The 16154-nt window shown below is 48.7% G+C and overlaps 1 protein-coding gene across 1 annotated transcript in view; it reads left to right on the forward strand.

The window, feature by feature from the left end:
* Nucleotides 1–11789, forward strand: part of CSUI_003939 (tetratricopeptide repeat-containing protein) — a 12241-nt gene extending 452 nt beyond the window's left edge. The window contains exons 2-13 of the mRNA XM_068064134.1: nucleotides 1146–1513; nucleotides 2426–2587; nucleotides 3330–3494; nucleotides 4148–4286; nucleotides 5195–5317; nucleotides 6156–6424; nucleotides 7161–7242; nucleotides 7911–8029; nucleotides 8731–8826; nucleotides 9599–9797; nucleotides 10478–10585; nucleotides 10979–11789. Coding sequence (XP_067923885.1) covers nucleotides 1166–1513; nucleotides 2426–2587; nucleotides 3330–3494; nucleotides 4148–4286; nucleotides 5195–5317; nucleotides 6156–6424; nucleotides 7161–7242; nucleotides 7911–8029; nucleotides 8731–8826; nucleotides 9599–9797; nucleotides 10478–10585; nucleotides 10979–11064 — 1896 coding nt within the window. The 5' untranslated portion in view covers nucleotides 1146–1165 and the 3' untranslated portion in view covers nucleotides 11065–11789. The remainder of the gene's footprint in view (nucleotides 1–1145; nucleotides 1514–2425; nucleotides 2588–3329; nucleotides 3495–4147; nucleotides 4287–5194; nucleotides 5318–6155; nucleotides 6425–7160; nucleotides 7243–7910; nucleotides 8030–8730; nucleotides 8827–9598; nucleotides 9798–10477; nucleotides 10586–10978) is intronic.
* The last annotated feature ends 4365 nt before the right edge of the window (nucleotides 11790–16154 follow it).

A 16154-nucleotide genomic window follows, 5' to 3' on the forward strand; every position in this document is an offset into this window, starting at 1 on the left:
GCGCTTCCTTTCATGGCCGTCGACTTTTTAGTACGTGCGTACAATTGCCGTCTCAGTCGTTAACAGCAGCGACAGTAAATTTGTTCCCTCTTGTCTCCTCTCCTCTGTCTTTTCTTTTCATTCTCTCCCTATCAGCTTTTCCTCTTCCTTGCCGGGTATAGCTTGGCGCTTCATGCGACCCGTTTCTGTTGTCGCCTTATTCGTGCACTTCTTTTCCGTGTTTCCTCCTGCATCCCTTATTCCCTCGTCTCACCGTTCCGAGTCGCCTGCCTAACACGGCCTGTTGCATGACGTCCTGCCACTCCTCCCCAATATCCTCTCTATATCGGTGCACTGCTTTCCCTACGTTCACATCAGCACCGTCTCTGCGGATCTTCCGAATGTATCGCGCCTCCCTAAGGCTGTGGTCGGACATTCTGTGCCCGGGCTTTTGTTTTTCTTACACCTGTTTCTCCAGTCTTACTTACAAGCCAGAGTATGAATGGATAGATGCCTGATTTTCCTTTTTCTAGCCTCAAAGACACAGAGTAGGTAACGCTTCTTTCTCTTAGAATTTGGTGGAGACGGCACCTGTGCATCGCAAGGGAATCAGTTCCTGATCTCTTGCTGTTTCTAGTGTGTGTATCTGAGTATCATTTTTGCCCCCCTCCCCCCCCCCAAGTGGTGGTCTCTTCCCTCTAAGGTGAATTTGTGTTGATCTTTCCGATCTCTCCTTTTTCTCGTGTCCTCAACGGTCTGTCGTCTTCCGTCGTCCCCTCCTTCTATACTTCCCCCTTCCATTCATTTTGGTCGGTCCGTAGAAAAGAGGACAGCAGACGGCTTCACTTTCGATCTCATCTCTAGTTCCTGATACGATTGCCTTCTTCCAACCATTCTTAGGTGCCTCTCCTGTTCCCTTCCTCACTTTGCTATGCAAGCCGTCTGAAAGGCAGATAGATGCTTTTTGGCGCAGTGCCTGTCATCATCACTTCTATGTTTTTCGACGCTTGAGAAAGGAGGAGATAGATCAACTATTTCTTGTTTTTCTTGGTCTTTTTGCGACTCGGGTGAAGTAAATTTCTCGTTCGTTTCTTCTTCACTTCCCCAGGCTAATTTGTTCTTCTGTTTCGTCTTTTTCTTTCCCTTGTTTGTATTTCTTCTTCTAGAGTTTCACAAAGCAGACGAAATGGCGGACAGCATGGCGTCGTCTTTACTTATGTCGTCGATTCCTCCTTGTCCTTCGACTCGACCTGATAGGGACGATGAGAATGAGGATGAAAAGAGCAGTAAAGGGAAGGATAAGAGAGGGAAGGGAAGTGGAGAAGGCCATGGGGAAGATAAAGATGAAAAGATGAGTGTTGGCGGCAGTAGTAACGTAACCGAGGATATGCATTCACCGGATGAAGGAGATGAAGAGGAAGAAGATACAAGTAAAACTCCTGAGGAACGGATGACTTTTGCTCTCTCTTGTAAGGACTTCGGGAATGAAGCTTTCAAAAAAGGTACTATCGACGTAGCGAAAGAGAAGTATAAGGTATGTCTTTTCTCTCAACAAATCATATATAACGGGCTCTTCGATTTTCTTAGTCTTGTCCCATTATACCCCTCCCAAGTATCACCACTCACTGTCGTAGGGAAATCTTCGTAGACCTTCGTGATCGTGCAGAAGCCCTGTGGTTCGTTTTCTCGCTTACAACGGTAACCTCGTTCGATGTATGTAGGAATGTAATGCATACGAACAAGAATGTATATACAGTAAGGGAGTTGTTCTTTTCGGAAGAGGATGATGGCGGGAAGGGGAGGCAAAGAGATTTTATCCAAGGCGGCAAGCCGAGGGTCGTCCTGTAGTCTAGATTTCCTCAGCTTACATCACCGAGCAAAGACCTGCATGTTTTTCCTTTTATAGTTGCATCTCCCCAGTCATCCGTAAGGAGTAAGGCTGGTCATTCGACAAGAAATTCGCGGTCGGCACGCTATTCGTATGCTCTCCAATCTTCTGCATGTGACGACTTCTCACCATTTCACCGTCACTCTTTCTTCTCTGGGTTTCGTTATCCCTCAAAAGAAACTACTCCTTGCTTCTTTCTCGTCCCCTTCGTAGGAGTTCTCTGTCCTCGTTGTCTAGTAGTTGTAGTGCTTAGAAGAAGATACAGTCAGTGAAAAGGAGATGCTGCGCTCTGTAGATTACGTATATGTGGTATACCAGCGATACTAGTCGGGGTCAGGCACAGTCCCATGGGCAGGAAGAGCATTCTCTGTATCTCCTTTCTTATCGCGTGTCCGTTTTTCTTTTCACTGATAGTTCACGAGATTCATTCTATCCGCTCCGTCTATATCTCTATCTGTCTGTTTATGATATGTGTCCATCTACCTCTCAGGGGGTGATGATAGTGCCTTCTATCGTTCCTGTCTTCTTATCTGTCTTACCTGTCTCCCTGTCTCCCAGGAGGGCCTAGGTTATTTGAAGAATCTTGACCTTCCTGACGCAAGAGCCCTTCGTATCGCTTTGAATGGCAATATGGCTATGTGCTGCATCAAACTAGAAGAGTGGAAGCCCGCTATCACTGCTGCTGATGCTGTACTCCAAGAGGAACCAGAAAACGTCAAGGTAAAGACAAAGACCTCATTGTCCGGGTGTCCCCTTTGGGGATATGTAGGGAGAGAGAGAGAATGAAAGAGACAGAAAGACTTTCACAGAGTCTGTGTGGAACTCGTCTGCTTCCGTTGATCTTGACTGCGTATCATCGTCTCGCATCGTCTCGAGAACATGACAGATTGGCTACTGTCTCTCTCTGTGTAGACGTACGTACACATATGTGCTGGTATATACTTTTTGAACGCCAGGCACATACACACAGGTATGCTTAGGATGTTTGTCGTTTCTGTATCTCTTTACATGATGTCGTGGCTATAGGGGTTTCTAGGACGGTGGAGAGGGGTTGACGCTTAAGAAGAAGCTTTGATAGAGAGAAGAGTTGACTGGAACAAGACTTTCATCTTCCTTACGAGCGTGATGTTCTTCGTGTGATAAACCAGGGGCAGGAAAGGTGGGCTCTGAATTGTTTATTTTCTTCTTGGAATCTTTCGACTGCTATACCGCGTGCTCAGAGGAGCTCTGCTTAAGAATCTGTCCGAGTGACTGAGAGGAGTAAATACATCTCCTGTTAGCAGAGGTGTATAAATCTCGGTTGATAAGGGTAAACGTAGCCGTACCTCATACGCATTCGTATGCATCTTTAAGTGCTCTGATTCAAACCGAGTGTATATGTGTGGTCTCTCTGGATTAGATCCGCTTCCTTCTGCAGTGACAGATGCTTGGTGTACGGTCTTTCTTGTTTCGACTACTACAGGCTTTGTATCGCCGAGGTGTAGCTAGAAGCGCTTACGGCTTATATTCGGAGGCCAGGACAGATTTGGTTCAAGTCGTCAAACTCGATCCCAAGAATACTGACGCTCGCAAAGAGTTAGAAAAGCTGAAAGAGAAAATCCAGAAGCATAACAGTGAAAAGAAGAAGGTATGAGAGTCTCCATTGCTCTTGCGCGTCTTCTTGAGGGGACTGGATATAAAAAGGAAAAAACAGGAAAAAAGAATTGGTCGCCATCCGTATGAGGACGGATGAAGAGACACATGGAGAATGTTTTCATGGACGCAAGGATCTGACGCATACGTAGTGTGTATCTGAGCTCTTCGCCGAAACGCAGCTCGATAAAGATACAGAGTATTGCGGCCTTCTTGGGTACATAGCAAGTTAATGACTACTTTTTATGTAGAGCCAGATGATGATAAGCCCTAGGAGGAAGCACTATAGGGACGCAGGCGTTTTTCTCGTTTTATCGACGCAGCTTCGGAAGCAAGACGAGAAGATCATGAAATCCTGCTTCAGTGTACATCCACCATAGAACTTCCTGTTCGTCTCCAGTCTGAAATACATGGAAGAGACTGCTGAGCTGTAGACGATGTATACTGTTGCATTTCGTCTATTCTCCTTTTCGGACATCAACATGTCGGCTTTTGTTCGTGGCTATATCTATGCAGTGCTATATAAAGGAATCTCTTCATACAGTTCGCATAGAGCTAGCAGATAAGAAGATATGAGTTGCGGTGCGGAGCTCAAAAGGTTCTTTCCGTATTATATTGGTCAAGTTTGATTTCTTCCTTTCTCCCCAGGCGTTCAGCGGATTGTTCGATCGAGCAGCAGGCATGTATGATGATAGGGAGGAGCAGATGCGACTGAAACGTCTTCAGGCAGAAGAAGAAGAAAAGAAACGGCGCGAAGAATGGGAGAAGGAAATGGCAGAAAGAAAAGGTGAGCTGTTCCTACACTTGACTTAACGCCTTATTGATGACATGTCTCTGAGGCTTCATTCGGCAACTCGCCAGTTTCTTCAGGGGGTTCACACACATCCGCGAGCTTCGACCTTTATACACACATAGAGAGGACAACATTCCTACGTATATGTAGAGATATGTTCACCTACGAGAGACGATGGAGACTCTCGTGTCTCACGACTTAGTACGGGTGTTTGACATAGAGGGCTCAGGCGAAAAACGGGCGACGTCGACACAGCAAAGTGTTCATTGCATGTGTACAAGGGAGTTTGAGGTGAATGTATGCTATGGTGTGCCTGCACGGGTTTTCTCGTTTTAAAAAAGCCAGGGAACTTATTGCATGCGTCAGTATGACTGGCGGACATGAAGTGTACGATCTTCGTTCAGCTGGAGTCCTCTGTGTCAGCGTAGGTGCGTATGTATGTCTGTATGGGTATGTATATGTATACGTATGAATATGTACGAATATATTTGTGTATGTAGAAGGCTTTCGGAGGGAAGACGTTGTTGTGCACAGGGCCACGGTAATTGGAGCAAGATATATCTTACCTAGACTTACTCATCTGCGGATGCCGCTTTTGTAAGAAGATATAGAACGCTTGGAGATGAGGTGTGTTCACGTAGAGAATGCGGAAAACCCGTCCCGTATTAGTAGCCGTGTGTGTCAGAAGGATGTGTGTATGTGGAGGATTTGCATGCGTCTTTTCATATTGCCATGCTACGTGTGTGATAGAGGCATGCGTTGACTTTCCTGGTGTACTACTCGCATGTGCTTGCTTTTCAGTTCGCTCCTGCAGCGAGCGAGGCTTTAGTATCAGGACACGCCCATTGCATACATACAGTGCATTGTTTCTCTCCCTCCTTTATTTGTTGCTGCTTGTTTAGAGAAAGGCGAAGAAGAGATATCTTTTGAGAAGTGGAAAGAAGAGAAGGAGAAAGCCGAAGAGAACAAAGAGAAGAAGAAGCGTGAGCGGGGTTCTTCATCTTCATCGCCAGCCTCTTCCACAGGTATGACAACGGGCGCATGGCCAGTAGGTGTTATTCGTCTTGACGCTTGTCTCTGATAGAGACAGGGATCAACTTACAGCAGATTTTCTGCACTTCAGTTCCCTGCGTATGCTCACACAGGATGCGATAATAAAGGGTTGCCACACTCGCGTGTTTCTGTTTCGAAGGATTCCCGTGTTGTGTCTGTGCGGGGGGTGCTTACTCTGCTATGGGTAACAGACAAATCATGTATCAGGCCTTGGTGCTATCAACTTGCCTCACGCAAAGGTTTAGGGCTGACAGAGATTCGGTCATTCATGGGGTTATTGCTTATAGAGACGAGTGGGTTGTCGGTTTCATTTCCTCTCGCACCACTACGATTCCTGCACTTTTCCCTATGTCTGTCAGGCGTTTCTACCAAGGCTTGCCGGACAGGTGCAATACATCTATCTTTCTAGCTCGCTACTGATGTTCCTGGCTGTATGTCTATCTATGTGTGTATTGTGTCTATCTGTCTAGCTTATCTGTAGGGACTTTTCCTCTAGCTAGACGCATGTTCTACGTGAATATCGTTGTATCGCTGTCGTTGCTTATCATGTTTGAATAGTAAGGTGTATCCGTGGCTCCCTATCGAATCGTGTTGGTTAGGTGAACTATCCTCCTTTTCTTTATGGTCATACAAAGACTACAGCTATAAAACTTTTTAAGGGAGGTAACACGATAGATTCAAGAGCCACCCATAGATCCATCTATTACATTTTCCGGAGTCCCCTAGTTACTCAGCATGGGGAAGCCTGGAGCCACCGATTCTTCATCTTCGTTTCTTTTCGTATCGATATTCTCGTATGGTACTGTTTAGGAGGCTCATCCTCTGGGGGGAGGTCGAGTACGAAGTCAGGAAGTAGTGGGTCTGATTCTCTTGAACTTGATGAGGAAGATCAGAAGATTATCGATGAAACAAAGAAGATGGGCTATTGCTATTTCCGGAGAGATTTGACAGAAGAAGAGAAGAAAATCAATGCCCAGCATAGACCTACGAAGGTCGATCCATCTCGACACTCGACGACAGCCTCTTCTCCGGTTCCTCTAAGTGAAGCTCAACAACCTGCTTTCACTTCAACCCGCACGGTAGGGGAGGAGGACGACAGGAGTTTTCTACGCACATAGAGACACTCTGCAGACCTATACACGTATATATGTATGTATACGTACCTACTTCCCGCAAGTGTGCGTACGGGATATGCATGTACGTATACAACAAAGGATTGAGGTGACATCTGGCTCGTGTCTGTACTTTTTCTCTAGTTCGTCTCGCAGCAGCAGCGTTGCTTGCAGCTCCGAGCACACCCGGGAACCTTACTGTTGACCACTCTTTGTGGAAAGGCGGTTTGACGGATGAGAATGGATTTGTACGTATGTCTTTTCGAACGCAGGCTCGTGTTGCAGTCGGACTGGTGTACGTAAGACAGTGTACGCGCATGTCCATACGGGATAGCTGATAGAATGACGTCCGCTGCTGACCTAGTCGAAGTTTGTTCTTCTGCCGTGCAGACTCCAGTGTTTCGTGAGGGTCTGCTGTGTAGAAGGGGAGAATCTGGTTGTTTAGATGTCATTGTGCATCTTGTGTCCTGCTGACATGGCGTTGAGCCAACATCAGAATTTGTGAACTCTTCAGTTAGTTAGACGTTCCTCCTCCCTTGTGTTAGAGATTTACTATGGATGACAGTGCTGCGACTTTCTAGGTACTCGGCTCGGTCAATCGTACTGCAGTTTAGTGGTCGTCTGACATACTAGAATACTTGCGGATGTGAACGTCTTGCTTCTTCTTTTTCTCCCTTTTTCTTTGTTCTGAAATATGTCGCAGAGCTCAGAGTCACCAACATCTGGTGCTAAACAGAGTGGGGTGTCGTCATGGAATGCTGCAGGGACGACATACGAAGAGAAGGGTTCGTCCTTGCATCATCAGCTTCTTCCGGTGTACATACACTCCATATCTACCGGCGTACGCTATGTACTTGCGATGACGTTACAACACCGATGACTGGGAGGCGTGGTAGCAGGACTCATAAGACGTGCACACATAGGCAGGCGCAGACGACGATCAGACTTGTGTCTACGCTGTCTCCATCTACACATCTGCTTCTCTGTATGTCTCTTTGTATGCATGTACCAGGTACACGGTCTTTCCTATACATGGTCCGTCCGTTATTACACTGCTCTACACGAAGCCGCGATTCCGTGCTATCCAGTAGCTTGTCTAAGTATAATACGAGAGACGTGATGAGGCTCATCTCTCGCATCATTTCTTCAGACACATCTCTTGGATGCTCCTTCAAGTGTGCGAGCGTTGTCTAAGTGTCCCCTGTCTGGTTAGCCAGCTCAGTCCTATCAGGCATCTCTCCCTTCGTTCAGACATATTCGTGAGCGCTCGTACCGAACGCATCAGTCTGACACCAGGACATCAAATACAGACAAACAGATGCCTGTATATACCTCTACACCTACTACATACATTCCTATATATATGCGTATGTATACTTACGTGCACATATATACTGCTGGAATGGCTCCACCTCGCTGTCGCGTTTGTTTTCGTTTGTGGGACGTGTTGTAGATATGTCGCAGTGGGCAAAGAAGCGTTTTGAAGAGCGTCTAAGAGAAACGAAGGTTGAACGAGGAGGTGATATAAACTCTCTACTGTCTAACCCTCAGCAATTAATGGAGGCCTTAAAGGTAGGGGGCCTTGTCTCTTTTCTGAAAGAGAAGTCTTTCTTTTATACAGCGCACTTACTTCTCTTCAGGACTCTGTAATGGAAGTTGTCTCGATACAGTCAAGATCGCATCCGGGTGTGAGGTCCAGGCGACAGGGCTGGGCACTGCTCAACACGGATACTACAGAGACACTTCTCTGTGTGTCAAGTCTCTTTCTTTTCTTGCGTTACATCCTGGCGTCGTTTCAATGCCTTTCAACCAAAACCTATTCAGAGGCGGACGAGCTAAGGCAACTCAGAAAGAATAGAAGAGATGCTGGATTGATTCTTCTTCAAGTAATCCCGTCACATCAGTGAAGGGGTTATCTATCTTCAGTAGGCACCGGATCTTCATCTCTTTCATTCTCTTCTCCAAGGACTTCTATGTGTGCTAGAAATAAAGAAAGAGTCTCCCATGTACATGGCGTGTTCACCACTGTTTTCTTATGGATCAAACATATAGGGGGGGTGGGAGTTGCTGTACTACGTACGTAAGGATCCAGTGATACACGGACAGATCCAGACGATGTATCTTGACTCGGATCTTTGTATGGAAAACTTGGAGTTTTGTTCTGCTCTCGGTGGTTTCATTATGGTGCTTTTCTTGTATCTTGTCTTGGCATATCAGAAGGAATCATGCGTGGTAGTTATCTTGTTTTCCGCCACTTGGTGTATCCGTTGCAGATGCCTACAGAAGCCTCATCCGGGGGAGGACAGGAAGCCGAAGCTCTCGCTTCTCTCAGCCGGTTGATGAATCAGTTCATGCACACTGAGATCAGGGTGAGAGAGATAGATATAGAGATAGATGGGCCGAAAGTGTACATAGAAAGGAACTCTCTTCCATTAATAGCGGTGTCCGGTGACCCGAGACAAAAGCATAGCTATCTAGAGTGCGTCTTCCCACCGTCTTCGTGCACACGCATATGTGGATAGAGCTGGTGCAGGCTCTCGAGCAGTGTTTTTTGTAGGCTCACTACATCCAGACGTGTAGGGGGGGGGTGGTTCCTTACTAAAAGAGAGAGGGCGGTGTAGCACACTATAGACCTCTTCAACCTCAACACTGCATATAGTTCGAATATCGTGCGTGATGAGTCTTCTCTTATGGGTGTGAAAGCCAACCCAGTTCCATTGTCAAGCTTCCGGTTGTAAATGTGAGCATTCTCGCTCAGATCTTTCTTTTTCTTTCTCCAGCGCCCTTCCCGTGGCGACCAGCTCAGCTCTGGATGCTAGGGTGGGAAACACGTCCCAATCCTGATAGCGCTTTCTCCCGCTAAAGCGCGAGAGATGACACCTTGTTTGTGTCTCCCCTCATCTGAAGTTCTCCGTAGTTGAAAGATGAGTCGTGCGTGTCCAATGAAGACGCGAGCTCTCATGGTGCTGTGGTTCGTGTATTTTGAGTATGGGTATCATGCATATATGTGTGAGGTATGTTATCCGGCCATTCGAGCCTTGGTGTCCACTACGGAGGTCGCGTGACACCTTTGTACTCAGCAAGGACGGTAGTAGGCTCGTGCACGTATCCCATTTTCATGCTCTTTTGTGTGTTTTGCAGTGTAAAGATGTTACGGGCTTGACCGGCGACGCACAGGTCGTAGTGATGAGGGGAACAAAGCGATACTTATTTGAGTTCTCATGCACGGTGGTATTCGAAGTTTCAGGGAAGCTAGAGATGCCTGATAGTGACGGTTTTGGAGGAGCTCTGGGGCCTCGTATGCGAGAGGATGATGACGCGACAAAATTCTGCTACACAGGTCAGTCGCCTTCTTGTCGAAGAAAGATGCAGTGTCGCTTTTCTTTCCTTTCTTCATAGTTGTCATTAGTAGTCTTCACCCGGATCCATTCTGGATCTCGAAGAAAAGTTTCACTAGCGTGTTGACTGTGCGGGAGAGAGGCCGACGACAAACAGGAGCAAAGACCACGTATGTCGTGTATGTACACTGCCGTGGTGATGACCGTGGTATGGAGGTTCCGGTACAGCTGGGATACTTCCTCGCCTCTTTCTTAGAGAGTTACAAGTACATGCGATACACATACATTTATGTCCGTGTGTACGAGGTATTCCAGTGTGTGGGTTCACTAGCGCGCCAGTGTTGCGTAGAACCCGTCAGAGGAATGCGCTCCAGCTTTACAGACGTAGATACTGGAGAAGAGATACATCAGAGCACTGGCGGGAGGTGGCTTGTTCTCCGTTTGTTTCCCATTCTCGGTGCTTTACCGGTCACCTACTTTCGATTCTCATCATGAGGCCTGTGTTGTTTTGACCCAGGTGGTCTTTGCATTCGTACGGTAACTTTGTCTTCTGTAGCAGATGATCGTTGTCTTCTCAAGCAGAGACGTGCGGAGGTATAATGGTGTATTGCATGCGTTGCTGCCGGGGCCTATTGTGAACTGAATAGTTCTCTACTGTGTTGCCGGGGGGTTTCTTCTGTAGGAGAACTTGTACTTCCTGAAGTTAGCAGCGCCGAGGGCAAGGGAATGGCGTGGCTTACAGGCAGCCGTATCAGGATGAAGAAGACGGTTTCACAGCAGCATAAAGCAGGTGAGAAGAGATGAACTTCCTTGTTTTTGGACTTTCTTAGAATCGAAACAGTTTTTGACATTTTTTGCAGTCTGGATGCACCGTCAAGAGATCTAGGTGTTCATAACGTACGTAGTCTCCGCGTCTGCATGTATAGATCCCCTCAGGTGGTAGGGGGGCAGTTAGATTCACGGACATACAACCACCGGTGTCTGCAAACCGGTAGTCAGTGACTGGATAGAACCTTAGGACAAGTCGCCGTACCGAACTGTGACTCAGTACCCTGGTATCTGCGGGATCTCTTCTTTGATCTAACGGTTGACACAGCCATAAGATTGAGAAAGAAGGGTATGGCAGGGAGAGTAGAAGAACAGTTTCTTGTCACAAACTGTGTGTGTTCTTTTCTCTTTAAAGTGGTCGACGAGTGCATCGAGAACTTCAAGAAGCAACTCGTGGAGCAGATTCAACACTTTCTTACTGACTTCTCTAAGACATCTTAGAGCTCTGGAGCTTCTCAGATGATGGCCGCGAGGGGGCGCTGTCTTTCGAGAAGTGCACTCACCAGTAGAACACGGCACATGGAAGAAGAATTCGCTCGTTGATGTTCGACTCAGTTGGCGGCTTTTCCCCAGTCAGAACAGTGAAGAGGATTTTTCTGTTACAAAGCCTTATGCCTTGCGATTACTGCTAACACTGCTACCTTGTAGCGGTACCATCACCTTCAAGAGAAAGAAGCTAGGACGGCAAGGACGTGAGAGGCCACTGACACCTGAAATGTGAAAGATTCAGCCAGGGATGGTGGTGTTGGCCGGGGACGCGTGGTCTCGTCTTCTGACGTAGGCCTCCATAGGCCTCCAGTGTATACGGATGGATTCCCAGGTGTAGTAGCATGTGTCGCAACGATTTCAGTTAGACACAAGCCTGGGTGCAGCTCTTCCCTGCAGCTAGGAGAGGAAGGGACCGCTGAGGCAGTCGGTAAGACTCGCAACTAGGCGCGCTAGAGAGGAGACGTACTTCCTTTGACGTCTTGTCCGAGCATACGGAACATTGAGTCGCTTATTCTCAAACAGTGCCTGCTGTGTCTCCGATGACTTCGGGGGGTAGATGCTAAAAAAAGAGTGGCAAGTAGCCAGGACTGTCCGGTTTATCTTCGTTGTGGATGTGTTCGCTCGCTTTCCTTGCGTTGCCACCCATAGTTGGTCTTTCTAGAGCTAGCTATCTGTCTACGTTTCGTTACTTTGCTTACGACACTGTTGTCCTTTTCTTTGACGTATCATTGCATGTTTCAGTTGCTTGGAGCAAAAGCAGGATTCGGCTTCATATCTCCTGCATGGTAAAGATCAAAACCCCCGCGTACACTCAGCTGTATGGACTCGGGTTTTGCTCACACTTTTGTCTTCCAGCTGCCGGCAAATGGCGCTCTGTGTGTCGGGTGTCTCTTCCAAGCCGCGACGGAGCGCGTGTCTGTAATAGCGAATTGTGTCGACACCTGGTGCTTCCCTAGAATGTGGGGAGCATCATTCACTTAACCGATGTAGGCGTCATGACCGCTTCTCAGGGTCAACCATGACAGCGGAGAAAGATTGATGCTCGTTCGCACCCTGGTAGCGTACAAGCTCTAATACAGAGCTGACACGACAGTGCGGATGAGCAGTATCAAAACGCGCCCGGGACAGACACCCTCGGTCTCTCCATACTAAAGAATGCATCCTTCCTGGAGCTGGTTATCGCAGTCGGAAATAGGGGTCTCGGTCTCACCCCCAGTCTTAGTGAGGACGGGACTTGACTCGCCATGGTTCGCCGTTGTTGCCACACAAGGTGAAGGCCTCGGAGAGGCGTTTCCCTGGCAAGGAGTCGGGCGAAACGAAGCTGCTCAAAAGCACCGGGGTCAATCTCCCACCTAGGCAGCGCTTAGTGTGGAGCTAAGCGCTCATCCAGTTTTTAGTCAGTTGGAAAAAGGATACGGTGACAAAGAGCCAACAGAAGGGAAAAACAAGGCCATGAGGCAGAAAAGCAAAACACTCGTGAATGACTGAGTACCTTTTCTGTGTCAATCCCTGACAAGACGACAACGGCTACGATACGTACCTGTGCTGACTCGGAAAACCTGAACATCAGAATCTCACCCACGGTGCATGCTGTCCCCCATTACCTTTTAGCTCGCCCTTTCCTGCCTTTGTTGTGTGTTCGCACGAACAAAAGAACAGTAACCGCGCAGTGCGTCGCACTTGGCAAGAGATCATCGTACGTGAACGGCACATCGATTCGCCTGAGGAAGCGGAACCCCTTACGACACAGCTTGTCAACAGAGAACGGAGGGGTATCATCCGAGAAACCAGTCTCCATTCGCCATGTATACTCCGCAGACACTCGACGGTACTCGACAACGCAAGTATTAGGACATACATCAAGAATCTTCTTGATATGCGTATCTACAGCGGCCTTCGTGGACGCATCTACGATCTTATACTCCAGCCGATTGGAGTCGAGAAGCCGCAGGACACGCACCTGACTGCCGAACTTCTTTGCAAGCCCGACACTCTCCGCAGATACAAAGATCTTTGACCATCTGCATATACTGATTTGTATGCCAAGCAAATTCGGAAAAGGCCCAGTCAGTTTGGATTGTGGTGATGTGTTGTATGGGTCAAGAGCTAGTACGAACTGCGGCAGCGACTTGACCAAGGTCGCAAACGCTGTCGAATCGAATGCAAACAGGGTATGGTTCACAGTGACTGTCGGGAGGACGAAAGTTTTCTCCTCGTTTCCTTTCTCTTCTGCCAAGCCCATATGGCCTCCTGGTGCCGTCCCTCCTCCTGTCCTCTTCGGTTGTGACAGGCTGGTTGTTGGCAAGTAGATGTCATCGGTTTCGTCCTGATATGAGTTTCTTACAATAGAACGACTATCGGCCTGCCCATCTTCCCCTGTTTCGTGGTGTTCTTCACTTGTCTTCGCTGCCTCCTTCAAAATTGTCGTCACATCGTTGCTCCTTCTCGTGGGCCCCGAGTGTGCAACGGGATGTGCCCGTGCGCTCCTCGGTTCCCTTGGTGTTTCCGTCAGAATCTCGGCATAATACTTCACGACTGCCGCATGCCAAGAACTCTGCAGAAACTGCAGTCTAGGCGGTCTCTCAACTATAGGATTCCAAAGACCCACTTCCATCCATCCTGGTTCCTTGATCCATTCCCGTAACATTTCAACCATGCCCTGGGATACACCGTCTTCTTCCAAGTCGAAGGTGTGTATGTCTCCCGTCGCCTCATCACTACTGCACACGCTTACTTCCTCAGCCGTGTCTCTCCTCTGACGATCGTCCCTTTGTCCTTGCCGATACCCTCTGTGCCCCTTTTCTGTATGAGGTCTGTCGTCGTCGATGTCTGCTGGTGAAGCCCCATGTTCGCAAACATCATAGCGATAATAATGGTGATTCAATAAGGCATGCAAAAGCGCACGCCCTGCAACTGCAAGGGGGAGACTCGATGCGCCCTCATATTTTACCTGGGCGCTAGGACAGATCCGACGAATCAGTGGCAAGAGGCTTGACTCAAACGTATCATGGATTTCATCGTCCTTCACTACAAAACGAATCGTGTCTAAACGGCGCAAAGATACGTTGGCTGACAGGATGCGCCACGGTGCAAAAAGTCCAGGAACCTCTTCTTCTCCATTCGCATTTCGCTCCTGGCCAACGAATGGAGGCCCGTCTTGTCGACCTTCATCATCCGTCATTTCACCTTGGTCCTCCTCAGGCAATGTCTGGAAAACCGTGATGTCGCTCAGAGAGTTGCAAGGAAATCCTGCCGTTCGGGACGCAGCGACAAATTCCTCTGCATCCTCCTTTTTGATGTCAGTGCCTGAGAAGTTCGGTTTGAAAGGCCTGTCTCCTTGGCTAGCTTCAGCGAGGACGCGCAGTAAAGGGGGTAGATCCCTTACATGGCTTAGGGTAAACTTAGCTTTGCTTGCATTTGGAGCGAGACAAGTCAGGACATGAGCTACAGTACGAACCTCCTGCCTGCGGACGAAGTCGATGCGATCGAACGCAGGATCTGAATCTCCTACAGGCACTTCATGCACTTCTACTTCTTCACAAGCTGGGAAAAAGGAGTTTAAGAGGAGGTGAGGTCGGGGCCGTCTGGCTTCGGGGCTATTATATATAGCGTGTCCATCTTCCTCAGCCCTCACAGCCCTGGAAATGAAGCTATGGCGGATGCATAGGCGCTTGACGCGTGGAAAAACCTTGGAAACGGGGATCACCTTTAACGGGTTCATCCACGAGCACAATCTGACCTGCAAAGTTAGTGTTTCTACGGCGTCACACGCCTCTAGGAGCTTCTTGAAAACAGGAAGTAAGAACTCTGCTAAGTGGACCTCCTCATCGAGATGAAGGGAAACTTCCACCAGATGCGGAAGAGGTGATAATGAAATGAAATACGAGAAAAGGTTGAAATGGCTCGAAGAACATGAATGCGCTGAGGGCGCCGAGGAAGTGTCAGCACCTGATTTGCTCGACGCCGCTACAGAAAAGGAAGGAGCAGACTTCCCCGTACACTCTGGAGTTGCACGAGGAGAAGAACAAAACAGCCGCGTGACAGCGCCCAGAGATAACCCCCGAGTATGGCTCCTGTGCGCAGCAGCACCACTCTTACTGTTGCTACATTGACTGTCTCTACTCGAGCAAGGCCTCCACAAGCCTCTGACATTCCCGCCTGCTGGCCACTCCGCCGGGAAAACCAGGCCTGACATCTCCCTCAAAACGCCTCCCGCCGAGTCCGCGTCAATGCAGGACCGGAATGACCTACATACAGAACGTAGGGTTGTCAGTTCGTTGATATAAAGAAATCCACAGAGAAGAGGGCAAAATCCTTCCTCGAGGAACTCAATCAGTTCCGAGGTAGGCGGCGACCCTTCTCCGGGCTGGATTTGACGCGGATCCGCCATGTCTTAGTTGGAAGACGTCCAGCAGATTTTCAGTGCAAAATGGCGGCAACACGCCGAGAGACATCTAGCCAAGACGTAAGTGTGACCCCCTGGTTCATGCGCACACAGCAGCACTCGGGACACGCAAACACACAAACCAAAGAAGAAACCCCGAGACTTGCGGCCGCAAATGCGTGTGCAGGATCGCAGTTCGTTCTTCGGTCCAGGGTGAGGCATGGAAGCGCACGACAAAAGAGGGAGCTGCACGACTTCCCTAAGGCCAAGAAACTGGCAGATTTTACTGCTGGCGCTGACGCGCGCTCTTCACCTTCGCGGTTGCCAAGTGTGCGGCCACGGTAACTGGCCAACCGAAAAATCGAGACAGGCACCTCCTTGAAGGCAGCGCCTACACCAAACCCTTCGGAAGAACACACATATTTCTCCCCATCTCGGAGAAAAGGCAGATATCGCGTTCGGGACTATTTTGACCCGCATATCTCGCAGTCGGTTTGCACACTTCCGCAAGGGGACACAACAACAAATCGCTTCCGCGCACGCTTACCCCTAGCTAACGGCCTCGGCTTCTTGTCATCCTTCGGATGAAAAGCAGCAGGACATGGCCGCTCTCGATGTACTACGGCCGGAACCATGGACAACACCGGCGGGAACTCAC

The sequence above is a fragment of the Cystoisospora suis genome (genome assembly GCF_002600585.1).
Source record: "Cystoisospora suis strain Wien I chromosome Unknown contig_1778, whole genome shotgun sequence".
Taxonomy (NCBI): Eukaryota; Apicomplexa; class Conoidasida; order Eucoccidiorida; family Sarcocystidae; genus Cystoisospora; species Cystoisospora suis.